We start from the raw sequence: 25383 nt of genomic DNA on the forward strand, positions 1-25383 counted from the left end.
TATGGGGTTTTGGCTGTCCTGTCTTTAATTTTTCCTCAGGCTTTTCCCTGTTTTCTGATTGCCCCTTAAGAGAAAAAAAATCCTGTTTTTTATTTCAGCATCTTCTCAATTTCCTCAGGACATTAATTAAAAAAAAAACCTTTGGTTTCTGGGGCATTGTTTGTTTCCTCCAGGTTCTTTTGTTTGTCTGTTTATTTGTTTTCTGTCTTTTAGTTGAGATCTCGGGTGAACACAGATAATTGGAAAACCTGGTGGGTAGGTCAGAGGGAGCTCTTGGGGGTGGGGTGGGTGAGTGAGAAGCCATCCTTTATTCTTGAGCCCCCAGGAGCCTGCATTTTCGAGAGAAGACTCTTTCTTTGCCAGGAGTGTGGAGACCTCGAGAGAGACAGTCTTGTTTGTCTCCCTCTCTCCTGTGAGGCTAACAGCGGAGGGAGTCTTAGGCCCTCAGGGTCTGCTCCTCAGGTTTTCACTTTGCTTCTGTTTTTAGCTCCTTTCTTCACTCCCACCACCCTCTTTGACCCTGGTGTTCTCAAGTCTAGACTTCTCTTAATTTATCCAGAGGGGAGGGGAAGAGGGAGCTGACGTGGGAAGCTGGCTGTTGTACCTACTTTCTGCAAGTGCTCCCAGCTCTAACATCCTCCCCACCCCCGCCCTGCAATCTTACAGAGCTCCCACTGCTCCTAGGACTTCCTGAGCTCTCTGGAGTCCTCAGTTTCTAGGATCCTTTAATCTAAGTTTGTTACTGCTCATGTCTGTTCTTTGCTAAAGTTGTCTCTGTCTTTTGGCTTCTCTTTGTTTTTGTTTTAGAGGGTTTTGGAAGGATGAGCCATAAATGCCTGTGGTCCTTCTGCCATGTTTAGCCAGAACCCCTGCATTTTAAAGAGTTTCTTTGAATCAAGTGATATTGAATGAATGTGTGTGTACAAGGTATACAGTCATGTTTACGTACGTATGTGTAATTGTGTGTGTGTGTTTGTTAATGATACCACTCAGCTGCTTTTTTCCACGTGATCAGTGGTGGTTGTCTCAGCGTCAGGACATCTAGAGCTGCTGTTTGCAGTTGTGGCTACAGAGGTTTGCAAGGCCCTGAAGAAAGGATGGGTTGGGATGTCTGGCCATTTGGCACCTGGTCCTTACAGAACCGTCTCTGCTCTCTGGAGAAGGGAGGGAGGCTGAAGGTGCAGTGGGGGTGGGTTAGCGGAGTGACCAGGCCTGTTGGTGGATTCCTGCTCTGCCACGGAGGTCTCCATCGCACCTTGGGACCACTATCTCTAGTCTCGGCAACAGCCTTCCAAGTAGATCTTCTGCCCCCATGGCGGGGTTTGGGCTCACATGCTCCTTCCATTCTGGTGATCTGTGTGGAGAGAGCTGCTGCTGCTGGAGGGAATTGGTCCTTGTGGGGAGGGCTTGCCCCCAGAGCCCGTGCGGCAACAGTGGCTGCTCCCTGGTGATAGAGCCAGTCTCTCTCTCTCTGTCTACCGTCCTGTTTTCAACAGTGAATCTGTGAGGTCCTGGGGTTTGGGAAGGTTGGAAGGCGTCCTGTCTCCTGTGCTAAAGAAAAGCACTTCCTGCCAGTTAGCCCTCCAGCTTGCTTCCAGTGCCCAGACTCCAGCTGTTGTGGGTGACGTCATCCCTACAGGAAGGGCTTTGGGCGTAAACACAGTTGCTGGCTGCCCCGGGTGGGGAGAGTGCAGCGCGGCTGGCTGGGACCGCGGCCTCCAGTGCTTGTGCTCAACTCGTCTGCAGTATTCTCTAAGCTTTCCTTAAAACCGTTTTCATAATTTTTTAAACAAAGATCTGTTTAGAATTTAGATAGTAGTTTTTATCTTCCATTGCTGAACTCTTGAAATAGGAAACAAACCACAACAGAACGAGTAGCAGGAGGCAGATAATTAGTGTTGCAGCCCAGTGGCCCCTGCGTTCCAGTGACTTGTGCTGGTAAAGAGGTCCAGCAGTGTGACTGGGAGCTGGTTGACGGGTGATCATTTTTCATTTTGTTTTTTAAGCTTTATGGTTTTTCTGTATCAAGCATATAATCCTTGTTACTAAAACATGTTAGGTGTAAATGAATGAGTAGGACCAGGGCTGTCCACCTCAAGTCTATCCTCAGCCTAGTGTGTGGTTGTGTTGAATACCTCCTGCTAACTGCCCTCACGAGGGATGCCTTGAAACCGGGGCAGTTCAGTGCTGTTCAAAATGTGGTCACAGTGGAGTGTTGATCTCGAGGGTTTTCTGAGCATTAAAGCACATCTCTGTCTCCTAAGAATTAATTAAAGGCGTCCACAGGCAGATCCTGAGCCCCTGTGAATTTTCGGTTTTGGTCAGGGTCCTTAGGCTGTGAGACGGCAGAGAGGGGTCAGGTCCCTGGAGCCTGGAGATAGGCAGACAGCTGGAGATGTCACTGGCTGCAGAGGAGTCAGAAGATTGAGTAGTGTTGCAAGGCCAATGATGGTGCTGAGCCCGGGACTGACCTGCGGGAGAGCCCTGGGTCGCGGGTGTTGTGTTCTTCATTAATTTATTCCTGATGCCAGACCTGTGAGGTGCATAGCAGGGTGTTCATCTCAGTAAATCCACAGGGAAACCGGCCAGCGTGGAGGTAACATGCCGACCTGAGTTTGGAGAGAGGAGAGCAGCGGGGGTGGGGTCGCTTGTTGGCCCTGGATTTGACCCTCCAGTGAGGATCAGGATGAAGTTGAAAGTGTCTGAGCAGGTGCCCGTGACCTGGTTTGGTTCTGGTGGGAGTAGTGGTTAGGGCTGGATGGGGTTCAGGGAAGCGGGGGCGAGGCTTGCAGACCCCAAAGTGTGCCGGAGAAGTGGGGGCGGGGAAGGGCTCTAGTCCCTGCAGCACGGGCCTTCGCCTTTATTGCCCTTATTTTTTTTTTCTCTTTTTTTTTTTTTAACTTCTGTAGCTTCCCAAGTGTGCTGTCTCCTGGGGATGTGGCCCTCTTCGCATCCCTCTCCTCTCATCCTTCCCAGCCCTTTGTTGTTCCCTCAGGCCTTTGTTTTCCTTCGGCTTGTTCTCCTTCACTGTGGAGGTTTGTGCTGTGTTCTGCAGTTATGCCTCATGCCTGTCCTGCAGAAACCTTATCTGTCTGGGGCTCCTGCAGGTGGAATGACTGGGCCCAAGGTTCAGCTTTGCAGGTGGGCCAGCTTCTGCCTGTTAGGGCCTGGAGAGATGTGGCGGAGCAGGGCGGCTGCGGGGGGCTGCTTCTGGCAGACCAACCTGATTTTCTGACTGGGGCCCTGCAGGAAGCCACTGAAAGCTGGAGGTGTGGAGTTGGTGGTGCTGTCGCTGGGTGAGACAGCAGAAGCTCCCCTGCAAACCCAGGTGGGGTTCCTCACTCCCCACCCCATCCTGGGGCACATGTGAACCCCTTTTTGTTGAGTTCATTTTCATATCTACTTCTCCATTTAGACTAGGGGTCAGCTGGCTGCAGCCCCCAACTCCGGCCCCCTTCCTGTTTTGGTAAATGGAGTTTTGCTGGAACCCAGCTCTGCTGCTTTCTGTTGCCTGGTTGCAGCAGTCAGGGCAGGGAGGTTGACGTGTGATGGAGATGCTCAGTCTGGCCCTCCATGGAAGGCACTGTGGAGCCTGCTCTGGAGGGCGGGCTGGGGTCTTTGTTGCCTCCACATGCTCAGCGCTGAGTAACCCCTCGTCTGCTACAGAGTGGGCAGCACACACCTGAGAACTTGAACTCGGTGGTTGGCATCTACCCCTGTGTTAACGTTCTTTTTCCGCAGACACTGACATGTTAGAGAAGGATGGGATTATTTACTCATCTCATCCCGGATTGTGTGGTGATGGTTCTTTATGTTCTGACTGAGACTGGACAAGCATACTGTCTGGTGACCATGTCCTTTCCAGACCTGCTTGTCTCCTGACCTGTTTATCCAGCCTGGCTTTCCGCTTCCATTCCCGAACGGTTCATGCTTTTTGGTATGTTCTGTGTGGCAGTGGGCTCTTTCCTTCCTTTCTTCTCATCCCAGGTTGGGGGCTCCTGCTTGTGCCTTGTGGCTGTGGCACTTAGGCTGAAGGCACTGTTTTTGTGGCTCGTGGGTCTTCCCTGGCGACCCCTCTGCCCTGAGCATGCAGTGGGCCCTTCAGTGTCGGTGACTGGAGGACAGATCCACGTGGTGCTGGCTCCAGGTGTCCTCAGGATTGAGGACTGCTCAGGAAAGCAGACGATTTGCCCAAATGTTGCCAGACTCAGGGAGACCTGTGAAAAGCCTGGGTTTGCCCCAGTGTAAACCTGGCTGTTGTTTTGTTTTTAGAAGATGTTTTTTTTTAAGCACCTTGTCCGGTCCCGTCCTCTGTGCCGTTGCCCAGGAGGTACCCTTTGAGCCAGGGTTGGCACGTGTAGAAGATGTTTTTTTTTAAGCACCTTGTCCGGTCCCGTCCTCTGTGCCGTTGCCCAGGAGGTACCCTTTGAGCCAGGGTTGGCACGTGTCTGAGCCAGCGCACTTGCTGTCCCCCAGGCCGAGCCCCAGCATCCTAGAGTCAGGGTCCCTGGGCGTGGAGTCTGCAGCCAGGTGTCCCTGCCCGGGCTCCAGGCCTGCTGTGGCACTCAGTGGCCTGTGACCCTGGACGGTTTACTCCTCTGTCCTGACCATAATGTAGTGTCCTCTGTAAAGCAGGCTGATGACCGTAGTGTCTTCTGAGCATGGAGGACAGTGAGTGTCAGTGGGTGCCCAGCTCGCCCTGAGTGCTACCCCGGGGTGTCCCCGGCTGGGCGGGCGTCTGCTCCTGGCTGGTACACAAGTGGAAGTGAAATGAATCCTGTTACTCGGAAATGGCTTTTTATAATCTGGAAGCTGAGAGGTCCTCCCTCTGGTGGACGAGAGCAGGCGTCTTCTGGTGACCTGACTGGGACTACTGTCTGGAGGGGCAGGGCCTGGACTAAGTTGCCTTTGTTGGCGAATCTTTCTGGTTCCTTTGTTCTTATAGAGCCTGGCCTCTTGGCACTTTTAGGAAAGTTGCCAAAATAGGCAGACCTGGATTTAAGATGTCCTTTTCTTCATTCCCCTAAAGTTGTCTTCACACGGATTTTGGGTGCTTTTTGCTTCTTTCTTTCTAGGTGAGAATGCCCAGGGAGCCAGACAAGGCCTTGAGGGGTGGGGTGGGCCTGAGTGGTGGGGAGGGCTTCCAGCAGGAGGGCAGGATGGGGCTTCCTTGTCTTGTAGTTGCTGTAGATGGAGTACCGAGGACCCAGATTAGATCTTGTGTAGGAAAAAAAAAAAAAACACCCCAGAAAACAATTCTGCTGCCTACAAAAGGGAGCGCATGCAGAGCGAGAGCCCTGCCTGGGCTCCAGGCTTGCTCTGTGCTGCCCACAGAGCCTGGAGTCGCCACTGGTTCGTCCCCAACGAGCCAGGCTGAACGGACATGCCCCTGACCCACCAGAAGCGTGTTCCCTTGCCTCCCAGCCTCACAAGCCACACCCACGTTTGCCTGCACGTCTCTGCCATCTGACAGGCTAGTTGAGCCCTTGTGTAATCTTTGCGTGTGTATCGACAGACCAGAAACTCAGTAGGTATTCATAAGCTGGGTGAAGCCATACTAACAGTGTTCTGGGCCTGATGTTTGTAAAAACCCAGGGGAGGCAGAGCAGCCAGAGACGCAGCTGGGGCAGAGCTGGGCCCTAGACGTGACCCCGATTCTTGGAGGAGATGGGTACCTGCATGCTGGTGGGGAAACCAGAATGATTTTATTTGTTATTTGGTGTTTGTTCAGTGAAGTCTGGCTTAAAAGAGCCCTTGCATGCCCCAAGGCTGCTGTCTGTAACCTTGCTTTGTAAAGGGCCTGGTAAATACCAGTAGTTGTTGCTCTGTGGGCCCTATGCGGCCTCTTGCAGTTTCCCCAGGCTGGCTGTGTGTAACTGGCCCGCCCTGCTGGAAGGGAGAATTGGGCCTGAAGGAAGTCCATCTGTGCACTCTTAGGTGGAGCCTCATGATGAACAAGTGTCAGGCCCCCTCCCCCACAGGGGCTGTTTCCATAACGATGGTAACTCAGTCGCATTGCCTGTTAGCACCCCAAATTTCTGTAGGAATGCAGAATCCAGTCCCGATGTGTGGTGAGATGCTGCTTTGATAATAAACCATGTAATTCCATGGCTGTGGGCTATTAACATTGGGTATGTTTGATTTTAGAACCCGTTGGCATTTGTGAAATCTAGCTGTGGTCCCTCAGTCTGTGTGGAAAGACTGAGGCCTCGAACGGCCAGCAGTGTTCTTAAGTGGATAACTTGGTTAGAAAGTAGGAAGAGGGCCTTCCAAAAAGTAGCCTGTGGGCTCAGAGCAGGTGCTAGTCCAGCGCGCCCCTGCCTTGGCTTCACTGAGGGGCTTTTTCAAAAGGAGTAGAAAGCATATTCCCTAAACGTAGTAGGTGCTCACTTAGCATTTGCTGAGGGGTTGAGTTTGTTTAGAGGATGTAATTCAAGCAACAGTTGTTGACTGATTAACATTTCTTAGCTCCCACGGGCTCAGATTTTTTCCTTATTTTTTTCCAGGATCCCAAGAGTGGGGGTGCGGTCAGGTCTGGTTCCCTAGTGCTTTTTGGGGGTGAGTGTGGGGACTGGTTAGTTCTGAGTGGCGTGGTGTTACCAGGAGATCCACTGAGTGCTCAGTGTCCACTCTGACCTCTGCCCCTGGGCCCAGACAGTGCAGAATCAGGGAGATCTGTTTGTATCAGTGAACTGGTGGAAATTTGGACTAAGGAATGCTTCTTAAGATTTACTTTTTATTGAGGTAACACTGGTTTATAACATTGTATGTTTTATCTGTACAACTTTGTGTTTCTATTTCTTGTGCCCCAGAGCATGCTGACCGCAAAAAATTGAGTTTCCATCCCTCATCATACAGATGTTCCTCTTTGCCATTTTTTCCTCTCCTTGTCCCTCCCTTTCTGCTCACCACTGTTCTCTGTATCTATGTGTTTTTGTTTGCTTTGGTTTCTTCATTTATTTTTTGTTTGTTGGTTTGATTTTTATATTCCACCTGTGAGTTGAAATCATACAATATTTGTTTTTCTACATCTGATGTATTTCACTTAGCATAATACCCTAAAGGTTCATCCTTGTTGTCACAAATGGCAAAGTTTTGCCTTTTTAAATGGCTGGGTAGTATTTCATTGTGTTTATGTATCACAACTTCTTTATTCATTCGTCCTTTTGGCTATTGTAAATAATGCTGTGATGAACATTGGGGTACATACATCTTTTCAAATTAGTATTTTCGTATTCTTTGCATCAATTCCCGTAAGTGGGATTGTCAGATTATGTAATGGTTCAAGTCTTAATTTTTTTGATTGCCCAGAATGTCTGATGAATACTTTTTATTTCACTTGTCTTTGTTGGTTTGGTTTTTAGTTCAGTAAGGAATAGTGTATCTGGATTTAAATGGATGATGCTGCATCTGTAGTCCTGCAAGTCTGGCTGGAAGCCTGCACCCCTCTGCTCTTAGTCTCCTTCCAGCATTAAGGAGCCTTACTCCAGCCTGTGCTCCTGTTAACCACCCAGACTCTGACCCTCCTGCCTCCCTCTCTAAGACCCTTGTGATTACATTAAGCCCACCCGGATAATCCAGGATAATCTGTCCATTTCAGGATCCTCAATTTAATCACACCTGCAAAGTCCCTGTTGCCTGGGAAGGTAACATACTCACGGGTTCTGGGAATTAGGGCATCTGCAAGTCTGTTACTCAGCAGGCCTCGGGAGTTTGTGGAGAGTGCTCAGAGTCCTCAGTGGAGTAGTCTCCTACTAATGAGTAAGAAACTCCACCCCTCTGCCTGGGCCGCTCCCACTTTGTGTGGGTGGGGTGCGCCTGCTTGGATCCCTGCTGGAGCTGTAGGGCCTCCTCAGGGGTGCCCATCTATTTCCCATGTTCAGGTCTTTTCCTTTTAGATCTAGAGTCAGCAGATTTTGCCAACCACATGTCCTGTTGCATATTCTTTGTTTTTTAAAAACAAGTGTGAAAATGTGGGGGTGGGGGGGATAATCTTTACCTTGAGGACCTTACATAATAAGCCATTGACTGTGGCCTGACTAGTATTTTGCCAACCCATGGTTTGACTGAACCCTGCAGGCTGGGGCTGCCTATGGCTGTCACCCTGGGGACAGTTCTCAAGGGCTCTTGTTAATAGTGCGATGTGAGCGCGCATGTGAGTGTATTGGGAGGGGTTCATGTTCCTACCCTAGTGAACTTTTCTATTGTTTCTTCTATCTGACAGAAACATCTGAAAATTAGATCTCATCTAGTCTTAATGGAGAATTTCAGGTGGTTTTCCGTTTGAAAGCCTATGATTACTGGTCGTTCTGACACTGGACAGGATCCAGTCTCTTTCCTGCAAGGCCTTGCAGCCCAGTGTTGGGAAGCAGCCTGGGGAGGTTATTACCAGTTCTGACTGTGGCAGAAACTCCCTGTGTGCAGCTTTGGGGGTGGGGATTTAAAGATAGAAGGTGTGTCTGTAGCCCCCTGGCATGTGGGCAGGCACCGGGGAGGGAGCTGGCGTGGATCGCTCTGATGGGTCATCTTGGTGAGCACTTGAGGTTATCGCTGCTCCTTTGTGGAGCCCGCTGGCCACTGCTGTGCTGTTGGCATCCTGGGGCCTAAGCGCTGTGCTGCATGGGGGCCTCTCCCTGGCTGGCTGTGGCTGCCTAAACCGGGATCTGAGTGAGGAAGGGAGTTAAGTACCCATCCTGGGTGGCTCAGTGGTAAAGAACCCACCGTCTGCTAATGCAGGGTATGCGGGTTCCATCCCTAGGTTGAGAAGATCCTCTGGAGGAGGAAACGGCAACCCACTCCAGTATTCTTGCCTGGAGAATCCTATGGACAGAAGAGCCTGGCGGGCTGCAGTTCATAGGGTCCTAAGAGTCAGACATGACTTAGTAACTAAACCATACCACACTGCACCTGGGTGGCTGAAAACCTGTTGGGAGGAGAGGGGCGCTTCCGTGGAGGAGGGTGACCACTGGGTAGGTGACCCCTGCACATCGTATGCAACTCGGGACGCTCACCCCTGGGTGTCCGTGGAGGTGCTGGAGTGTTTCCAGATACAAATTGCGTGTTTATCTGTTCCTGCGCCCGAGACAGTGACTGGCAGGGCTTGAGTATCGCACTTCATGTGACACGAATGAAAGGACGGATGCTCTGGCCGAGGTGGCTTCAGAATAGGGCGAAATGACTGACCTTCCTGGAGCAGCTACGCCAGGTGCCTGTTATGAGTCATGGATGTTTTCACTTCCATTTTGTCATTGAAAACATTTTATCAGTAGGCCTAAGTTGATGCTTTAGCTTTTTTCCCATACATTAATTCCAGTGGGAAGTAACAGTCACTCGTATAAGTTTTTGTTCTCCCACGATCAAATTTAGAACCTAAAGCCAAGGGTGAGTGTAGAATGAAAGCACTGGAGCTGCTGGTCCTCAGTGCCTGGCATGTGGCCTCACTGGGTGTTTAAATCGATGCATGCCAAAGCGAATGAGGAAGGTGCTTCTGGAGGAGCCGGCGGAAAGGTAGAAGGTGGCACTCGGGAGACGCTGCTTCCTTGGCTGACCTTTCAGGATTTTCTCCCAGTGGAGGGCAGACGTGGACAGTACTGCCCACATGGGCTCCTCTCCCCAAGGGCGCCTGCTCGCTCTCCTGTCTATGCCTCAGAGAGCCCTACTCTTGGTGCCTGAACAGGTGTTTCCCTCTGGGTGCTGCTTCTTTGGTTTGGAAAGCGCCCATACCAGCTACTTCGGGTGATTTCCTGGCTGTGCACTTCCCTCTTTTGCACATCCTGGGAATGGACAGCTTTCCATGAGGAAGGCGTTATTTGTGACATTACACTGTTGTGCTACAAGGGGATGAGGCTTTGTTTTTCCACCTTGAGGAGCTATCCTTGATTCGGAGGGTCTGATGTGTGAGGTTTACCTCTCATTGTGGCTGGTGAGTGAGAGAGTGCAGCTGATTTTCAGGCAGGGAGAGTTCCTATCATTGGAGGTGGGGTGGTGTCTACAAGATGCTCTTTAAATGTGAGAAAGGCTGCCTGTGCGTGGGAAGGGCATCTTTCTAGGGATAGAGTCCGAAGCTTTCTTCACATCTTCAAGGAGATCCATGATCCCTAAGGATTCAGTTCACTGGATCAGAGATTCTGGAGGATTAACACTTTTTTTTTTCCAATTCAAAGGCAGATCGGGAGCGGTGCCGAGAAAAATTTCCTTACTAGATGACATTTCATCGCAATGTCCGATCGTTTGGGGCAAATAACCAAGGGCAAGGATGGGAAAAGCAAGTATTCGACTCTCAGCCTGTTTGACAAGTATAAAGGAAAATCAGTAGATTCAATCAGATCCTCAGGTAAGAGCGGGTGGGAGCCCAGTACCCTGTGCTTTCCCTTAGGCGAGACTTTCAGGTCTAGGACCAGGAAACCTAGGGTCCCCTGTCTGGTCAGACAGATGTGGTCCACACAAGCCAGTCTTCTGGGCCCATGGGGTCACCCCCATAGTTCTTGGGGAGCCCATTATCCTCTACTTCTATGTGATGTCCTATTTCAGACCCTGGACTATCCTGACTGCTATAGCAGGATTATTTCCTCATCTGTCTTGTCTTATTGAAGCTCTGGCTATTTTGAGCCCGATGGGTAGAATGGAATTTAATTTGCGCTAGAGTTACCCTTTTTAGCTTTTGTGGTTCTGCTATTCCGGAACTTGGTGGGAAAATTTCCTGTTGATTCTGTCCACACCCCCCGAGGATCTTTTGAATGTCGGGGGCCCTGCTCAGGCTCGGCTGAGCCCCCGCAGTCCTGCTGTCACGAGCCCGGAGCAGTCTCCACTTGCAGAGAGCTGGTGATTGTGTGGGATGGAGGTTTGGGGGCCTGGTTTTCCACTGTGTCCTAAACTTAAACTCCCTGAGCCTACTGCCCACAAGTAACCGGAAGCCTCCTCAGTGGCTTCAGCAGCCTGTGTCTCTGAAGTCCTCGGTGAAGAGCTTGTAAAATGACTACAAGTGATGACCAAGCACTTTTGTGTGTGTGTGTGTGTGTGTGTGTGTGTGTGTGTGTGTGTGTTTAATATTTTCATTCATTTATTTGGCTGCACTGGGTGTTAGTTGCCATATGCAGGATCTTTAGTTGCAGAATACGGGCTCTTAGTGGTAGCATGTGGGATCTAGTTCCCTGCCTAGAGATTGAACCCAGCCCTCTGCATTGGCACTGCAGAGTCTCAAGTAACTGGGCCACCAGGGAAGTTCCTTCTGTGTGTTTTCATGGCAGATCTGTCCCTTGTTTTTGTTTGGTTGCCGTTGTCATCATCACTTAGAGTTTAGGCGAGCAGCTGAGTGAACCCAGCGTCTCTGCTTCAGTGACTTCTGTGCAACATCTCTTTCCATCCCTCCCCCCGCAGTTATTCCTCGACATGGCTTACAAAGTCTCGGGAAAGTTGCCACGGCCCGGCGCATGCCACCGCCTGCAAACCTGCCAAGCCTGAAGTCTGAAAACAAAGGAAACGACCCCAACATCGTGATAGTACCCAAGGACGGAACAGGATGGGCAAACAAGCAGGACCAGCAAGACCCAAAGAGGTGAGAAGTGAGGGGTGGGTGGTAGGCAGGGCTGGAGGACGCCTCTCCCACCTCGATGCCTGCTGCTGAGTTGTTTCTCGCTTCCCGGCTCCTAGAGCCACAGAGGCAGGGCTTCTGTGAGCCACCTTGTCCCCAGTGATCAGTGTCCCTTGTGCCTTATTAAGAAAGCCCTCATCACTCCCAGAGGAGCTTAGGCAATGACTCGAGCCAGTTCCTGCATGAGCCACTGTGGACAGAGCCGAGTGCTTGATTCTGGTTGGGGTCCCTGGGTGCTGGGCCCCAGGTGGAGGAGGAGGAGCCTTCCAGGCTGTGGGACTGCAGCGCCCCACACAGGCGGCTGCCCTGCTCCCCACGACCCGGTCACTGAAGAGAGCCACCCCGGGCCCAGGCATTCCGGGTCAGCGCGCAGCTGCCCTGTATCAGGGAAGGGCAGGGCCTCACTGAGGCCGGCAGGCAGAACCCGGCTGCTGGGGTTTGCTTGTCAGGCAGTGGAAACGAAGCAGTCTGGCCTCGTCCACCTTTGTGCCCTGTGTCCCTGAAGTCCGGCTACTGATACCCTGGGCCCAGAAAGTAAAGGTGGCCCAGATCACGGCCTGTCAACAAGGGTCCTTTTCTCTAATTGAAAATGGCCCAAAGCTTCCTGTAGTTACTTCAGACAAGATGTAGAGAGTGAACAGATTATTCAGCCAGGTAGTCGATCAGTAATAACCAAATATTGTAAACATTTCCTAACAGTCTGTACAGGGATCGTCCTGATTCATGGTATAGTGTGACTTGTAGAATCAGACACTGCTGTGTGATTTCTAGCCAGACTGTTTATTAGCTTTGCGGATACTGGGGAGCCATTTGACTTCTGACCATCAGTGTCCTCCTGTGAGGTACAAATAACCCCTGGCTCCAGGAGAGGGATGAGAGGACACGGGTCACATGCTTGGCACAGGGCCTGGTGGTTGGCAGATGTCAGTGTTACTGTCATCATTCCTGTCAATCATAGACACTGCAGCCTCTAATGAAACGGCTGCTTCACGTTTCAGTGTAAGCAGTGAAATGCTTCTGCTACTGCTAGCTCTAGAGAGAGAGGACAAAACCTCACTCCTTGCTTTTATCCGGTCTTAATGCTCCGTCGGCGCAGCAGCAGGCAGCCTGAACGGGGCCGGCGTGCTGAAGTATGTTTGCCAGTGAGAAGTGAGGAGCAGTGGTAGCAGCAGCAGACGCCGGCGCCGCGTCTCTGCTGCCCTCTTCCTGGCCGTCAGGGAGGTGGCCGAGTCGGGGGCGGGGCACACCTGCTGGGACTCAGTGTTGGGAGTGCACAGAAAAGTTCCTTGTGGTTTTATCTGTCATGGAAGAGAATCTGGAGATTGGCACATTCTAGGCCATCCTCCTGTGTTGTTAGAAGAAAGCAGTGGATCCACGTGTGTTGGCCAAGTTACTGAGGTGTATGTGTGGTGTTAGCCTACTTGTGTTAAAAAGCACTATGCTAACGTGTGTAGAAAAATGTGTTAGAGTTTCTCTCTGGAGGATGAGATGGTGACACATTCTGCATTGTATGTATTTATTTTTACCTTGAGCATATATTTTTTCATAAACCAATAGGTTAAAAAAAAAATCTGTTTCAGAGTGGTCAGCCCCTGAGGAGCTGTGAACCCTTGGTCAGGAGTGAGAGGCGGGGGCCCTCCACCCACTGCTGTAGCTGCCCTTGTGGCAGATCCTCGTCTCTTTGTTGTTCACAGCGGGCTTTCACTTGCAGGCAGAAGGCTCTGCAGGAAGGCAGAGGACTGGCCGTCCTGTCAGGGGTCGGTGAGCAGACCTCACATGCTGTCCAGTTTCTCATTCTCTTGGCCAGCCTAGGAGTCTGGGGGGGGGGGGTATTTTTATCTGCCATCAGAATGTGGAGGGACCCTGAGGCCATGGCCTGTCTGATCCTCACGTGTGTCCTGCCTTTGACCAGTTCCAGTGTGACGGCCTCTCAGCCGCCGGAGTCGCTGCCGCAGCCGGGTTTGCAGAAATCTGTCTCCAATTTGCAGAAGCCGACACAGTCGATCAGTCAGGAGGTAGGTGCTGGGGACCCTGTCGCCAAGAAGGGTGGCTCCATGTGACCTGCCCATTCCAGAGGCCAACCTGAAGAGTGACTTTCAAGAAAGACCCCAGATTCGGGATAGAATGTAGATGCCTAGTTGGATTCCTGTTGGCTTAGCTCAAGGTGGGCAGCTGCATGCTAGATCGGGGCCCCCCAGTGTCTCCCCGGAAGCAAGAGCCATAAGGAGACAGCAGGCATTAGGCCACAGAAGGTTCAACAGGCTGGTGAGTTTGGAAAACAAAACAAAGCAGGCGCCTTCACTTGGCTCCTTAGTGTCAGACTTTCTGTCTGTGTCTTCAGTGTGCTGATGTGTCCTGGGTCTCCAGGTGAAGGACATTGTGGACAGCAGGCCCCGAATTTACTTGTCCTTGGAAATGTCTTTTAGTAGACTGTCTCTGGGGACTAGTGTTTCTCAGAACATGCTTTGTGGATTAATGAGCTATAATCCTTCATTTGTAGATGCATTTCAAACATTTCTTTAAACAGAAAGTCATGATTAATCAAGAGCTCGTATTGTACTTACTTGGTCCGTCAGCGTCTGTGGGTTACAGAGGCCAGCAGCTGGTAGCTGGAAATCTGGACAGATACCTGGCACTTGCTGGCTCTCTTGAAAAGAACCACTCTGTGGGGAACGTTCACAGCTTTGCCAGAGGGACACCCTCCTCCAGCCAACACTGAACTGTGCTTTTAAATCAAAGGAGAAGAAGGAAAAAAAAAATCCACATTCATGTGAGACTCCATGTTCACCAGCCTACCTAAGTCCACTGAGCCCTGTTGAACAGTGGGTAGCGTGGAGTTTGTGTCTCTTTCCCAGATTTGAGACCGAGTGTGGTTAAGGAGCCTCAGTTGTTTCTGCAGCCCTGGTTCTGTGTCAGAGCTGGCTCTGCGAGCCTGTTGGAGATGAGCTTGCTGTGTCCCTGCCGCGCAGGGCCTGGGCTGCCCTGGAGAACGGGGGCTGTGGGACTGTCGGGGTCGGGCCAGGCCCTGTCCTGGAGCCAGCCCGCGGCCCATCTGTCTGGCGCTTCCTGGCTTTCCTCTCCTGCAGAGATGGTGAGGGGAAGAGACCCCCAGTGTTTTCTGACTTTGAAACCTCATCTCAGAGGCAGTTTGACTCTGGGCACGCGATTTGCTGCAGCGTTAGTAACCCTTCCTTGGCTGGCCCCATAGGCCTTCTCTTCCAGTTTGGTGCCCTTGGCGGGCGAGGGCCCGAGGCCCTGTGGTTGCAGACCCCAAGGGACAGCTGTGGCATAGCGGTGACCCGGGGCCTCTGTCTCCTGGTCTGGAGGCCCACCCCTCACCCCAGCTGTTCAGACCCCCCAGGGCCTGTGGGCATTCCAGGCCACTTGGGGAAAGTCTGTGATAAATGGGTTGTTGGACCTGGTGAGCTCTGCCTTGGAGGCTGGAGAGACCGCCATCTGCCCTGAGCGTGTGTGGAGCTGGCAGCAGGGGAGGACAGGAGGAGGGAATCATTTGATCTGGGATCCAGTCCAGTGGGTGATGAGATGTCACGCTGCGTCAACTAGGTTTTGTGTATCTGTACCTTCGGTTGTTAAGGCATGCTGCTGGGAGAGGCAGCTGGCTCTCTGTGATTGGGGCCCTGACGGGGCTTTGGACCCTGGCAGGGTGGGAACAACGCCTGGTCCTCCCTCCCTAGCTGGGTGTCTAACCCAGGTGATGCCGGTGTGCCTGGCACCTGGCCTGCATGTAGGGAGCTTTCAGCAAAGGTGCACTGCGCCGGAGAGCCCAGATGCGGGGGCGCGGAAGGCTGGGCTTGGGGAATCGGGCCTTGGAGGATGACAGTAGCCGTGGGAAGTGGTGCTGGGCTGGCCAGCGACGCAGCTCGCTGTGTCGACACAGGCACGTCAGCTTACCCACGTGTGTGTTCTCTTAGCAGTGGCACAGTTTTTAAGGCACGCACTGGAGTTGGGGGTTGGTCTTGTCCCTGGAGCAACACACAGGAGCTCTGTGTGGGCACGTGTTCCGGGGTGCAGCTCCGGCTCTGCTCTGGGACCCTGGGCTGGCCGCTTGCTCTCCGGCCTGCTCCGCATTTGTCATGTGGCCAGTGCTTCCTGAGCCCGGGCTGCTTCCTGAGTGGAAGGCTGTGTGGCAAGCACGTGTGCTTGGGTCTGCCTGGGTAGTGGTAGTGGGTGCCGTGATGTAGCCTCAGTGCACCTTGCTGTGACGTGGTCGGGATGTGGACAGCAGCCCGCTGGGCTGGCCCTGTTCTCATTCTCTTCCTTCTTTCAGAATACAAATTCAGCTCCAGGTGGACCAAAGTCATGGGCACAGCTGAATGGAAAGCCAGCAGGACACGAAGGTGGTAAGTGTGCGTGTGGTGTCGCGCTGGGTTGTGGGAGGGACGAGTACCTTTTCTGGACTGTCCCAGTTCAGTCCAGGCAGTCTTTAGCCTGAAGCTTTGTGGACTGTCCTCACCAAGCGAGGTGCTGCCTTTGTGTGGAGGCACTGATTCTGCAGACCATGTCAACTCTCTGGTCTCACTGAACATTATCACTGAAGACAATCCCCCAGGTATGCGAAGGAGACCCCAGTGCTGGCCCTGCACACCCCGGTTGGCTGAGCTAATGGAACAAGTCCTTGCTCAGCAAGCACCTGCCTCCTCCCTCGTGGGGCGAGGTGTCGTGTGCGGGTGCACTGGCTTGCGGCCTGGGTTTGTAAATCAGCAGGCCTGGGAGCTGAGCTGCTTGCTTTTGGATGGTGGCACCAGAGCTGGCAGAGGTTATATGGGATTTGTTGCCATGGTGTCCCTCCTGACACAGGGAGACACACTCAGATGACTGTGACGGTTCAGCCCAGGGACGGTGGAGGGCGCGTGGGAGGAGGAAGTGTCTAGAGCCTTAGGTCAGTGCTGAGCGGCGCGCTGAGATGGCTCTAAGGCAGGCTGGGGTACAGTGGTTGTGTGGTGGTGCCGGGGAACCTGGCTCCCTTGGGTCTGTGGGCCCAGGGTCAGCAGGTGTTTTTGCAGGGAGCCAAACATCTGGATTTCTCTCTGGACTCTCCTGGTTTTCTAGTGTTGGGGGCATGTTTCTAGCATGATGCGGAGACAGCGCCAGGCAGCGCCCCGAGCTGGAAAGAGAGGGACGGAGGTGTGAGCGGCTCGACCACAGCTGCCCTTCCTTCTGCGACCAGCACAGGCCAGCGTCTTTGCCCTCAGCCCTGTCCTGGCGTTGCCGCTGTCTTCTGCGCGTCTCTCCAGCAGAGGCCTTGCCAGGCCTCATGTGTCAGGGTCGACAGTAGATACCAGCTCCACACGCCAAGTGCCCTGCACAGCCGGCTGCTCTGATGCCCTGAGCACGGGCCCTTCTGGGTTGGGCTGCCCTGCGGGTGAAGGCTCGCACTTTCCTCCGTCTCCAGTGGGGGTGTCAGTCGGTGTGGCAGGGGACACGCAGCTCCAGCCGGGAGGGCGAGGTGGAGGGAGCCAGACAAGCAGAGAGGGGTGGGTGGGGGGTGTGACAGGGCCTTTCAGACCTAGACAAGGTCCTTCCAGAGCCTTTGTGGAGACTGTTCACTGGGCTGTTCACAGTGGGTCTTTGCTCTCTGTAGCCTCTTATTTCTGTGAGGTTGAAGTATTCTTAAGTAAATTCAGTATATTTGTTTTTAATTAACAGGAACGGTAGAGGTTATTTGAATTAAAGTTGGCACAGCTCTTGTGGAGGGCAGCCTGGCACTGCCTATCAGTACCAGCCTGATAGCCTCTGACCTGGCAGTTCCACTATGGGGCAGTCACCCTGCAAGTGATACCTGTTACAGCTGAATGACACAAGATGACTCACTTCCACGTTGTAATCGCAAAAGATTGGAAGCAGCCACTTGAAATGTCCATCAAATAATGTTACTTAAATGAAATGTTGTTTGGCTAGAAGGAAAAAAATGCAGTTTTCTAGTGATCTGGCAAGCTTTCCAAGACATATTCTTAAGTGAGAAAAGTGTAGAACAGTACATAGAGTATTTTGCCATTTGTGCAAAAAATTGGGACGAGAGAAAATATGTTTCTAGAAAATGTATGTGCATTAAAAAAAAAAAATCTCTGGAGGGAAACATAAGAGGAAGGAAGGGAGGGAACGAAACAGGAAAGTCCATATTTTGTGAGGACATTTGGTTTAGATCAGGGCTTCCCTGGTGGCTCAGACAGTAAAGAATCTGCCTGGAAAGCTGGAGACCCCAGGTTCGATCCCTGGGTTGGGAAGATTCCCTGGAGAAGGAAATGGCTACACACTCCAGTATTTTTACCTGGAAAATCCCATGGACAGAGGAGCCAGGCAGGCTGTAGTCCATGGGGTCGCAAAGTCCCACACGACTGACCAACTAACACTTTCACTTTTCTTTGATGTGGATAGATGGGGCACCTGGGTGGGAGGAGGGCTTCTGTTGATTCTTCTTTAAGGCTTTCTACCTTTGAACCTTTGATCTACTTATGGAAATAAAACTTGGTTTAGAAAATAATTCTAAAACACAGTAAAATATCCTGTCAACATGCGGTAGCTTGTCTGGGAGGCGGCAGAACCCAGTAGCCCAAGAGAAAAGAACAGATGTGTGCTGACTATGACCCCTCCTACACGGGGGTTATAGCCTGTGAGGCTTCCAGGGCTGTGCACAGACATTTTCACGACTTTAGAACTGTTGAGGTTCTTCCTGAGTTGACAGACTCTGCGTGTGGAGGGTGGTCCCTGGCCTGTTTCACCTGGACCAGGCCCAGGCCTGGCTGTGTGGTTCAGGCAGAGTCTGGAGGTGTGTGACCCACAGGCTCTCCTGTCTGAACCACCAGCAGCTCCCTCTGGGGCCTTGCAAGAAGCCTCTGATTGTGCTGCCTCCGTTCCTCCTGGCAGAGAACAGAGGGCAGGAGGGAATGTTGGGTGAGCATTACAGGGCATCGAAACCTTAGGAATACAACTTTGCTGTGAATGTTTGAGTTCTTCACTTTGTCCTGTTTATCTGTGGAGGGTAAGTTTTATTCATGATTAGAATATCACCTTCATGATTATCAAGACAGGATAACAACAGGCTTTTGTTGGTTTTTTGGTTATTACTTTAACTTCAAACTGTCTACCTATTTTTGTGTGTGCGCCCACACGACATGTGAGATCATTCCTTGACTAGGGATGGAACCTGTAGTCCCCTGCAGCGGGACTCGGAGTGTTAACTCCTGGACTACTGGGGAAGACCGTCTATTCATACTTTTAAAGTATTGACTTTCATATTTCACTCCTGCCAATGACCTTTTGATACAGTGAGGCAGCTGTGAGGGCAGTGGTGCTCCTTTGTGACACCTGGCAATTACCTCTCAAGTGAGTCATTGGTTAGTAACGTGTCCGTTACCCCCGGTGGGTTCATTTAATCCCCCTGGACCTTTTTACTAAGGGGGTTGGTGAACGGATGGCCACCTTGAGCTTCTGCACTAACCCTGCTGCCTCTTTCTGACAAAGCCTGCTGTCGTCAGCAGGTCCTCTGGTCAGTAATACCTAGGGACAGACTTGGGTGTATTGCCTGGGAGTCAAGGTGAGTCACAGTTGGATATTTTACTGTGTGACATTGCTGTTGCTAAGTTTGTGTGGTGCTGCACATGCGCTGTGTTCACTGAAGGGACCAGATCCCACTCCAAGCCCTAAAATGCATCACTTGTCAGTACCCGTTCATCGAAGAGATGATGGCAGGGTCCCAATGCTCTTTGCTCTGAGTGATAGGAGTGATGCTCAGGAAAGGCTGCTTCTCTGCAGGAGTTGATAGTGTAGGGGGCTGAGTGAGAGAACAAGGAAAGAAGTTGTTCCTGGGATTATAAGGGTTAAAGTGTTTGGCCTTGCAGGGCTTGAGGAGCTTTGTAGGAAATGGTTTAATGGAGTGGACAGACAGTCCAGGAGGCAGTGTGAGCTGTGAGGTGTTGGGGAGGGGCATTACGTCCACCCAAAAGCCACTGACCTCACTGACAGGTTTCCCCAAAGACCATGCTTGTCTCCGCCCGCCCAGGACCACCGCGAAAAGGACGGTACTGCCTTCCTCCAGGGGTGGGAAGGGAGGCTCAGACCGCAGTAGCTGCCGTACCCGACCCCTGCCGTCTGTGACCAGCTCTGGCAGCGGGCCTGCTGCGGTCTGCGGGCAGCCTCCCATCGTCACCCTCAGGAAACCCTGGTGCTACTCTGTGGGCACTGAAGGCCAGCCCAGATGGCACCGTGGGAAGCAGCGCCCTTTAGGGTGGTGGGGCTGCCAGTGTGCTCCAAGGCTGAAGCAGAGAACCATGGATGCCAGTCTCACCTGCCCCCTGAGTCTTTCCGATTCTCTTGACAGGTTTAAGGGCCTCAAGCCGACTGTTATCCTTCTCTCCCGAGGAATTTCCGACGCTGAAAGCAGCTGGAGGGCAGGACAAGGCTGGCAAAGAAAAGGGCGTCTTAGATCTGTCGTATGGGCCAGGACCAAGCCTCCGCCCTCAGAGTAAGTGAGCTGCAGCCCCCGTCTGGAAACAGCAGAGTTCCCCTTCAGCTTCTGCCCCTCTTAGACACAAGCCATCTTTCAAGCGGCCAGGCTCCCTGCCTGGAGAGCACGGCTGGCGATCCTGTACCTGGGTCTTTCTGTCTGTTGACTGGAAGGACTCACTCCCTGGGCTGGGCTGGAGGTTGCGCCTCCCTTCCTGTTCTTTGGGTCAGTCCAGACCTGTGCAGCTTCCCAGCAGTCACCGGAGGCTGTGCTGTGCCTGGGTGGTCACGGCAGGGACAGCTGGACCAAGGGCAAGTTAACTTGATTCCCAGGTCAAGAGCTTGTTTTCTAAGCAGTGGTTTCCAGAGTCCTGTCAGAATCACTTGGGTGTTCGTTAAGTCTGATTTCCAGCCCTTTCCCGCCCCCCAGCCAAATTAGAATCTGTTTTTTAACGTGTTTCCCTGGTTGAGTAGCCAGCCCAGCACTCATCTCCATGGGCCCTTATCTGGGGTCTGGCCAAGGGGTAGGCAGAGTTGTGTAGCAATTCTTACTGGTAATACTTTTTTTCATCATGGCCTTGGGTGGTTAGAATTTAAGGTGTTGTTTGGAAATGGGATTTTCCATCAGCTCTAATCATGGATTCTGAAATAGACCTTGGGGTGGGGAGTTGATCAGGTCTTGAAATATGAGAGACTTTTTTTATCTGCTTGTTTTGATTAATCCCCAAGGTATCCCAGAGTCAGAACGGATATCCTATAAATGAAATGATCACCATGCAGCTCTTTAATAAAACATACTGTCTTCTCAGTGGTCTATGCTGGGTTATTTTGTTTGTTCCAAATATATAATCAAATTCCTTAGGCCAGAAACATCAACTTTCTGGGATTAAGTAAGATGAACTGCTGTAGGACTGTAACAATATAGAACTAGAAGAAGCTTCTGGAATCAGTTCTGTTGCCTTGTTTGAGAAGATGAAGAAGCAGATGACCTCGGGTGACCAGGGCTTGGCCAAGGTCATGTAAAAGGTGGCTGAAGAGTTGGGAGCAGTGTGACTTTGTGGCTTCGATCCTGGGTTCCATTCTCTTAGGGGTCAAGTACTCAGGGACCTTTCATGTTTCAACTTCTCTAACTATAAGTTGAATGAATGAAAAGAGGAGTGTTTTTGGCTCATCTGATTTCTTGTTGGCCTATAATCCCACCAGGCTTTGCCACGTTGAACAGGAGAAAATGTCATCTTAAAACGATGGTCAGAGAGGATTGGCAGATTTCAGTCTGTGGCCTGCAGGAGGTCCCCCCAGGCCACTGTGGGAGCGGGTGGGATGAGGCCTGAGCAGGGGGACCCAGACTCTTCCAGCCCCTACTTGAGGGGGCCAGTAACTGTTTTCTACATCGCAGCTAGGGAGTCCCTGACTAGAGTTGGCACTGCTGAGCAGGGTTTGAACTTGGGTCAGGAATTCCAACATCAAGTCCAGTGCCAAGCCCGGTACCAGTCCCGATGGGACTGGGTTAGTGTTAGTGGAAACAGTGACCCAAGACTGCTCTTTCAGGGCCTTCTGGGTCTCTTCGGGGTGTTAGGTCTCAGGTTGTGTGGTCTCTTGAGTTGATGAAGGAAGACTTGTTTATACTTGCCTTCCCTCTGAGCAGACCATGTTTTGTATTTCTCTGACAGTCAGACACCCTCAGCAATTTCATACTCATTGGCTGGATGTCTGCCCCCCTCACCTTCCCTGACAGACTTGACCAGTCAACTCAATTCTTCACTTTTGGGTGTTTTTTTTTTTTTTTTTTTTTTAAATTTTTGGTGAGTGAGGGGGATCCCTTGACCTTCAGAACCTCATAAATCCCTCCTCCCCCCTCCTCTTTCCTCTCCCCTTTTGCCCCCTTTCAATTTCCAGATGTGACAAGCTGGAGGGAGGGCGGTGGGCGAAACATAATTTCTGCCACGTCTCTGAGCGCCTCCCCAACTGAGCTGGGCAGCAGGAACTCGAGTGCGGGAGACGGAGCCCCCTCCTCGGCATGTACCAGCGATTCTAAGGACCCCTCTCTCCGCCCGGCTCAGCCTGTCCGAAAAGGGGCTTCACAGTTCTTGGGGAATGTATACCACCCACCTACATACCATGACATGCTTCCTGCTTTTGTAAGTCTTCAGAGTGTGCATTCTGTCCCCATAGTGTCAGATCGTTCGTGTCCGACAGAACCTACTTCATGTGGTTGAATGTCCACCGTGGGTGTCCCCCGCCATCCCACCCAGTCTCTTTGCCCTGGTACCTTACCTTGGAGGTTTCCATTACTTTTGCATTTTCACTCCCCCTTTTCAAGTTTTAAGGGCCTCTGGCTTCTTTCCCTGGTGATGTGGATGTTATCTTAACCTTGGTTCTTTTAGAAGAAGGAGAGGCAGGTATTCCCCAAGACACATGTCCCCAGATTTGTGTACTGATGGCAGGAAAAATGGGGGAGATGGTGATAGGATTAATTGGGAAACCCCAAGACTTTCCTATTTCTGTTTCCCATTTGCCAGAACAGATTCTAATGCCAGTGGAACTTAGACTCTGGGCCATTATTGGAAAACCCTATTCATTGATGTTATGTTTCAGATGTGTTCGCCACAGTCATCAGAGAACCAGGGTACAGTGGAACGAGGATCTTTTCCCCTTCCTCAGCTCCGTCTTGAACCCCGTGTTCCTTTTAGACAGTTCCAGATGAATGACCAAGACGGGTAAGGCCATTGCATTGTAGTCACGTATGTAGAAGTCACCCTGGTTGGTGATATTGGGACAGTACAGTGGGTTTACATAGGAAACTGCTTTGACTTCTGGAGACCTCAGAAGCTAGAAACCAGCCTCATAGCCCAGGGTGTGTGGGAGGGCTGGCCTCTGGGGCAGGATGAGAGGAGGAGTTGTGAGTTCAAGTTCTGGTAGCTGTTTATTGCTGTCACCATAGATTTAACACTGAGCATCTAAAACTGCAAAAAGAAGCAGAACTTCTCTTGAGGATGTATTTGTTGATTTTATGTTCTTTAACGGGGGGGGGGGGGGATTATAATTATCAAGGGCACGTGTGAACCTTTGCAGTGGGGGGACATAATTTTGGAGAAGTATTTGGGTTTGCTTCCATCTGTGTACTTGACACCAGCTCAGCGTCTTTACCCTTCTCTCTGTCATCAGAAAAGAAAATAGACTGGGAGTGAGCCGCCCAATCCGTCCACTGAGGCCACTGGTGGAGCGGGTGCCACGACCCACCATCGTCAACGCAGAAAACCTGAAGGGCCTCGACGACCTGGACACCGACGCCGATGATGGATGGGCAGGTGGGTGGTGCATTTGCCAGTGGGCTCTCAGCTGACGGTTCAGCAGGCGGGGACCACACTCTTGTTTCTGCTTCTTGCCAAGGTTGGCAGTTCCCCTGACACAGAGTCTACAGGGACCCCTGGGGGCAGGGAGCAGCAGACAGCCTTGGGCCCTGAGAGATCCTTGCTGGTAGCCTTGCTAGCAGTTGCTTCCTCACACAGCCACGTTGTCTTGGTCTTTCGTCTTACTCTTGGAGGGAGAAAGATTTTTTTTTTAATTTTCTTTTTTTTAGAAAGAATTTTTGTAACAAAAGAGTTAAACCAGGAGTGTGATGAGCCCCACAGTAGCGCCCTGTCACTGCATTTCAGCAAGTTCCAACATTCTACATTATCATAATCACCCACACACTCAATCTGATTATTTTCTTTTAAAATTCCTCTGGACGTTTGTTTCCAAGTAAAAGGTGCACATTTAGTTGTTCGGGTTTGATAAACCCACCTGCTTGAGCAGCACAGCTACGTCAAGACACAGTACTCACTCCGTCCCTCCCTAGCCAGTCTTCCTCCCGACTCTGCCCAAGGCCTCCCCCTTCTGATGAATCCTAACTGCAGATGGATGGAGTGGTGCAGCTTTCCTTCTGTAAGGTTTGCGAGATCTATCAGTGTTATTACATATGTCAGTGGTTGCTTTTTAATTACTGAGGTATGTGTCATTGTATCAAATCCTGTAATTTGCCCGAAAGTTTATTATGGATGCTGTTCTCATTTCTCTTGAGTTAGTGTCCAGTAGTGGAGTCGTTGGTTAAAGGGGAGGTGTGTGATTAGGTTTGTCAGAAGCACCCAGGCCTCTGTGGTGGCTGGCTGGTGTGTACTCCAGTGGCAGTTCTGAGAATTTGGCTCTGCATCCTCACAGTGCTCTGATGTTAGTCTCTTTAATTTTAGCCATTCTGGTGGGTGTGTAGCGTTAGCTCATTGTGCTTTTAATTTGCATCTTGCTGATGAGTAATCATACACTCGTTTTCATGCCGATTTGGCTACTGGTATCTTTTTTTGAGTGTTCATATACACATTCTTGGAGACTTAAAAGTTTTTTCCCACTGCCTGCCTGATCCATTTTCTTAGCACTGCATTTTGATGAGCAGAAGTTTTAAATTTTGATGAAGTTTAACTTATAGATTTGTGTTTTTTACTTGTGTTTTTATTTGTGTTTTTACTATTGTGTCTTTTATAAAAATCTTTGTCCCTCCTGGTGGCAGAGATACTCCCTTATGTTTTATAATTTTAAGACTGATTTTTAGATGTGTGGTCCATGTATTAATTTGTATATGGTGTGAGGTGGGAGTCGGGGTTCATTTTAATCCAACAGGATACCCAGTTGTTCTGACCATTTGTGACAAGACTTCTCTTTGCCTGTGGCATTGCTTTGACACCTTTGCCAACAATTGATTGATCACCTAAGTTTGGGTCTGTTTCTGGACCCTGTTTGTTCTATTTATTCATCTTTATGCCAGTACCTTAGTAGTAAGTTAGTGTAAGTTTCCCGGCTTTGTTCATTTTTAAGATTATTTTACTCTTCTAAGTCCATTTTCATATAAATTTAGAATCTTTTTTTTTAAATGATGTATGTAAGATTTGTAATGATATAGATATCACTCTTTTTCATCCCTGATAATTAGGTAATTTTATTTTTTTCTCTTTTTCTTGTTTACTTCTGCCAAGGGCTCATTAGTTTTACTCATCTTTACAAAGAACTTTTGGCTTTAATTTTCTCCATTGTTTGATTGTTTTCTGGTTCACTGATCATTTTAATTGGAACTTTGTATATTTCTCATTTAATTCCATTGTAGTCACAAGGGCATGTTCAGTGTGACTTCTGTTCTTTTCAGTTTATTAAGACTGGTTTTATCACCAGGATATGTGGTCTGTTTTGGTGAATAGTCTAAATGCATTTGAAAAGATTATATTCTATAGTCGGATATCGCATTCTGTATGTATCAGTTTAGTCAAGGTGGTTGGTAGTGTCTTTCAGGTCTTATGTACTAA

The 25383-nt window shown here is 50.7% G+C and overlaps 1 protein-coding gene across 1 annotated transcript in view; it reads left to right on the top strand.

Annotated features, from left to right (window-relative positions):
* PRRC2B (proline rich coiled-coil 2B) overlaps positions 1–25383 on the top strand; it is an 84187-nt gene that overhangs the window by 17184 nt on the left and 41620 nt on the right. The window contains 8 exon segments of the mRNA XM_070454821.1: positions 10164–10333; positions 11377–11554; positions 13503–13605; positions 15879–15951; positions 19929–20072; positions 21950–22191; positions 22649–22770; positions 23219–23361. Coding sequence (XP_070310922.1) covers positions 10219–10333; positions 11377–11554; positions 13503–13605; positions 15879–15951; positions 19929–20072; positions 21950–22191; positions 22649–22770; positions 23219–23361 — 1120 coding nt within the window. The 5' untranslated portion in view covers positions 10164–10218.

The sequence above is a fragment of the Odocoileus virginianus genome, chromosome 2, assembly GCF_023699985.2.
Source record: "Odocoileus virginianus isolate 20LAN1187 ecotype Illinois chromosome 2, Ovbor_1.2, whole genome shotgun sequence".
In the NCBI taxonomy this organism is placed as follows: domain Eukaryota; kingdom Metazoa; phylum Chordata; class Mammalia; order Artiodactyla; family Cervidae; genus Odocoileus; species Odocoileus virginianus.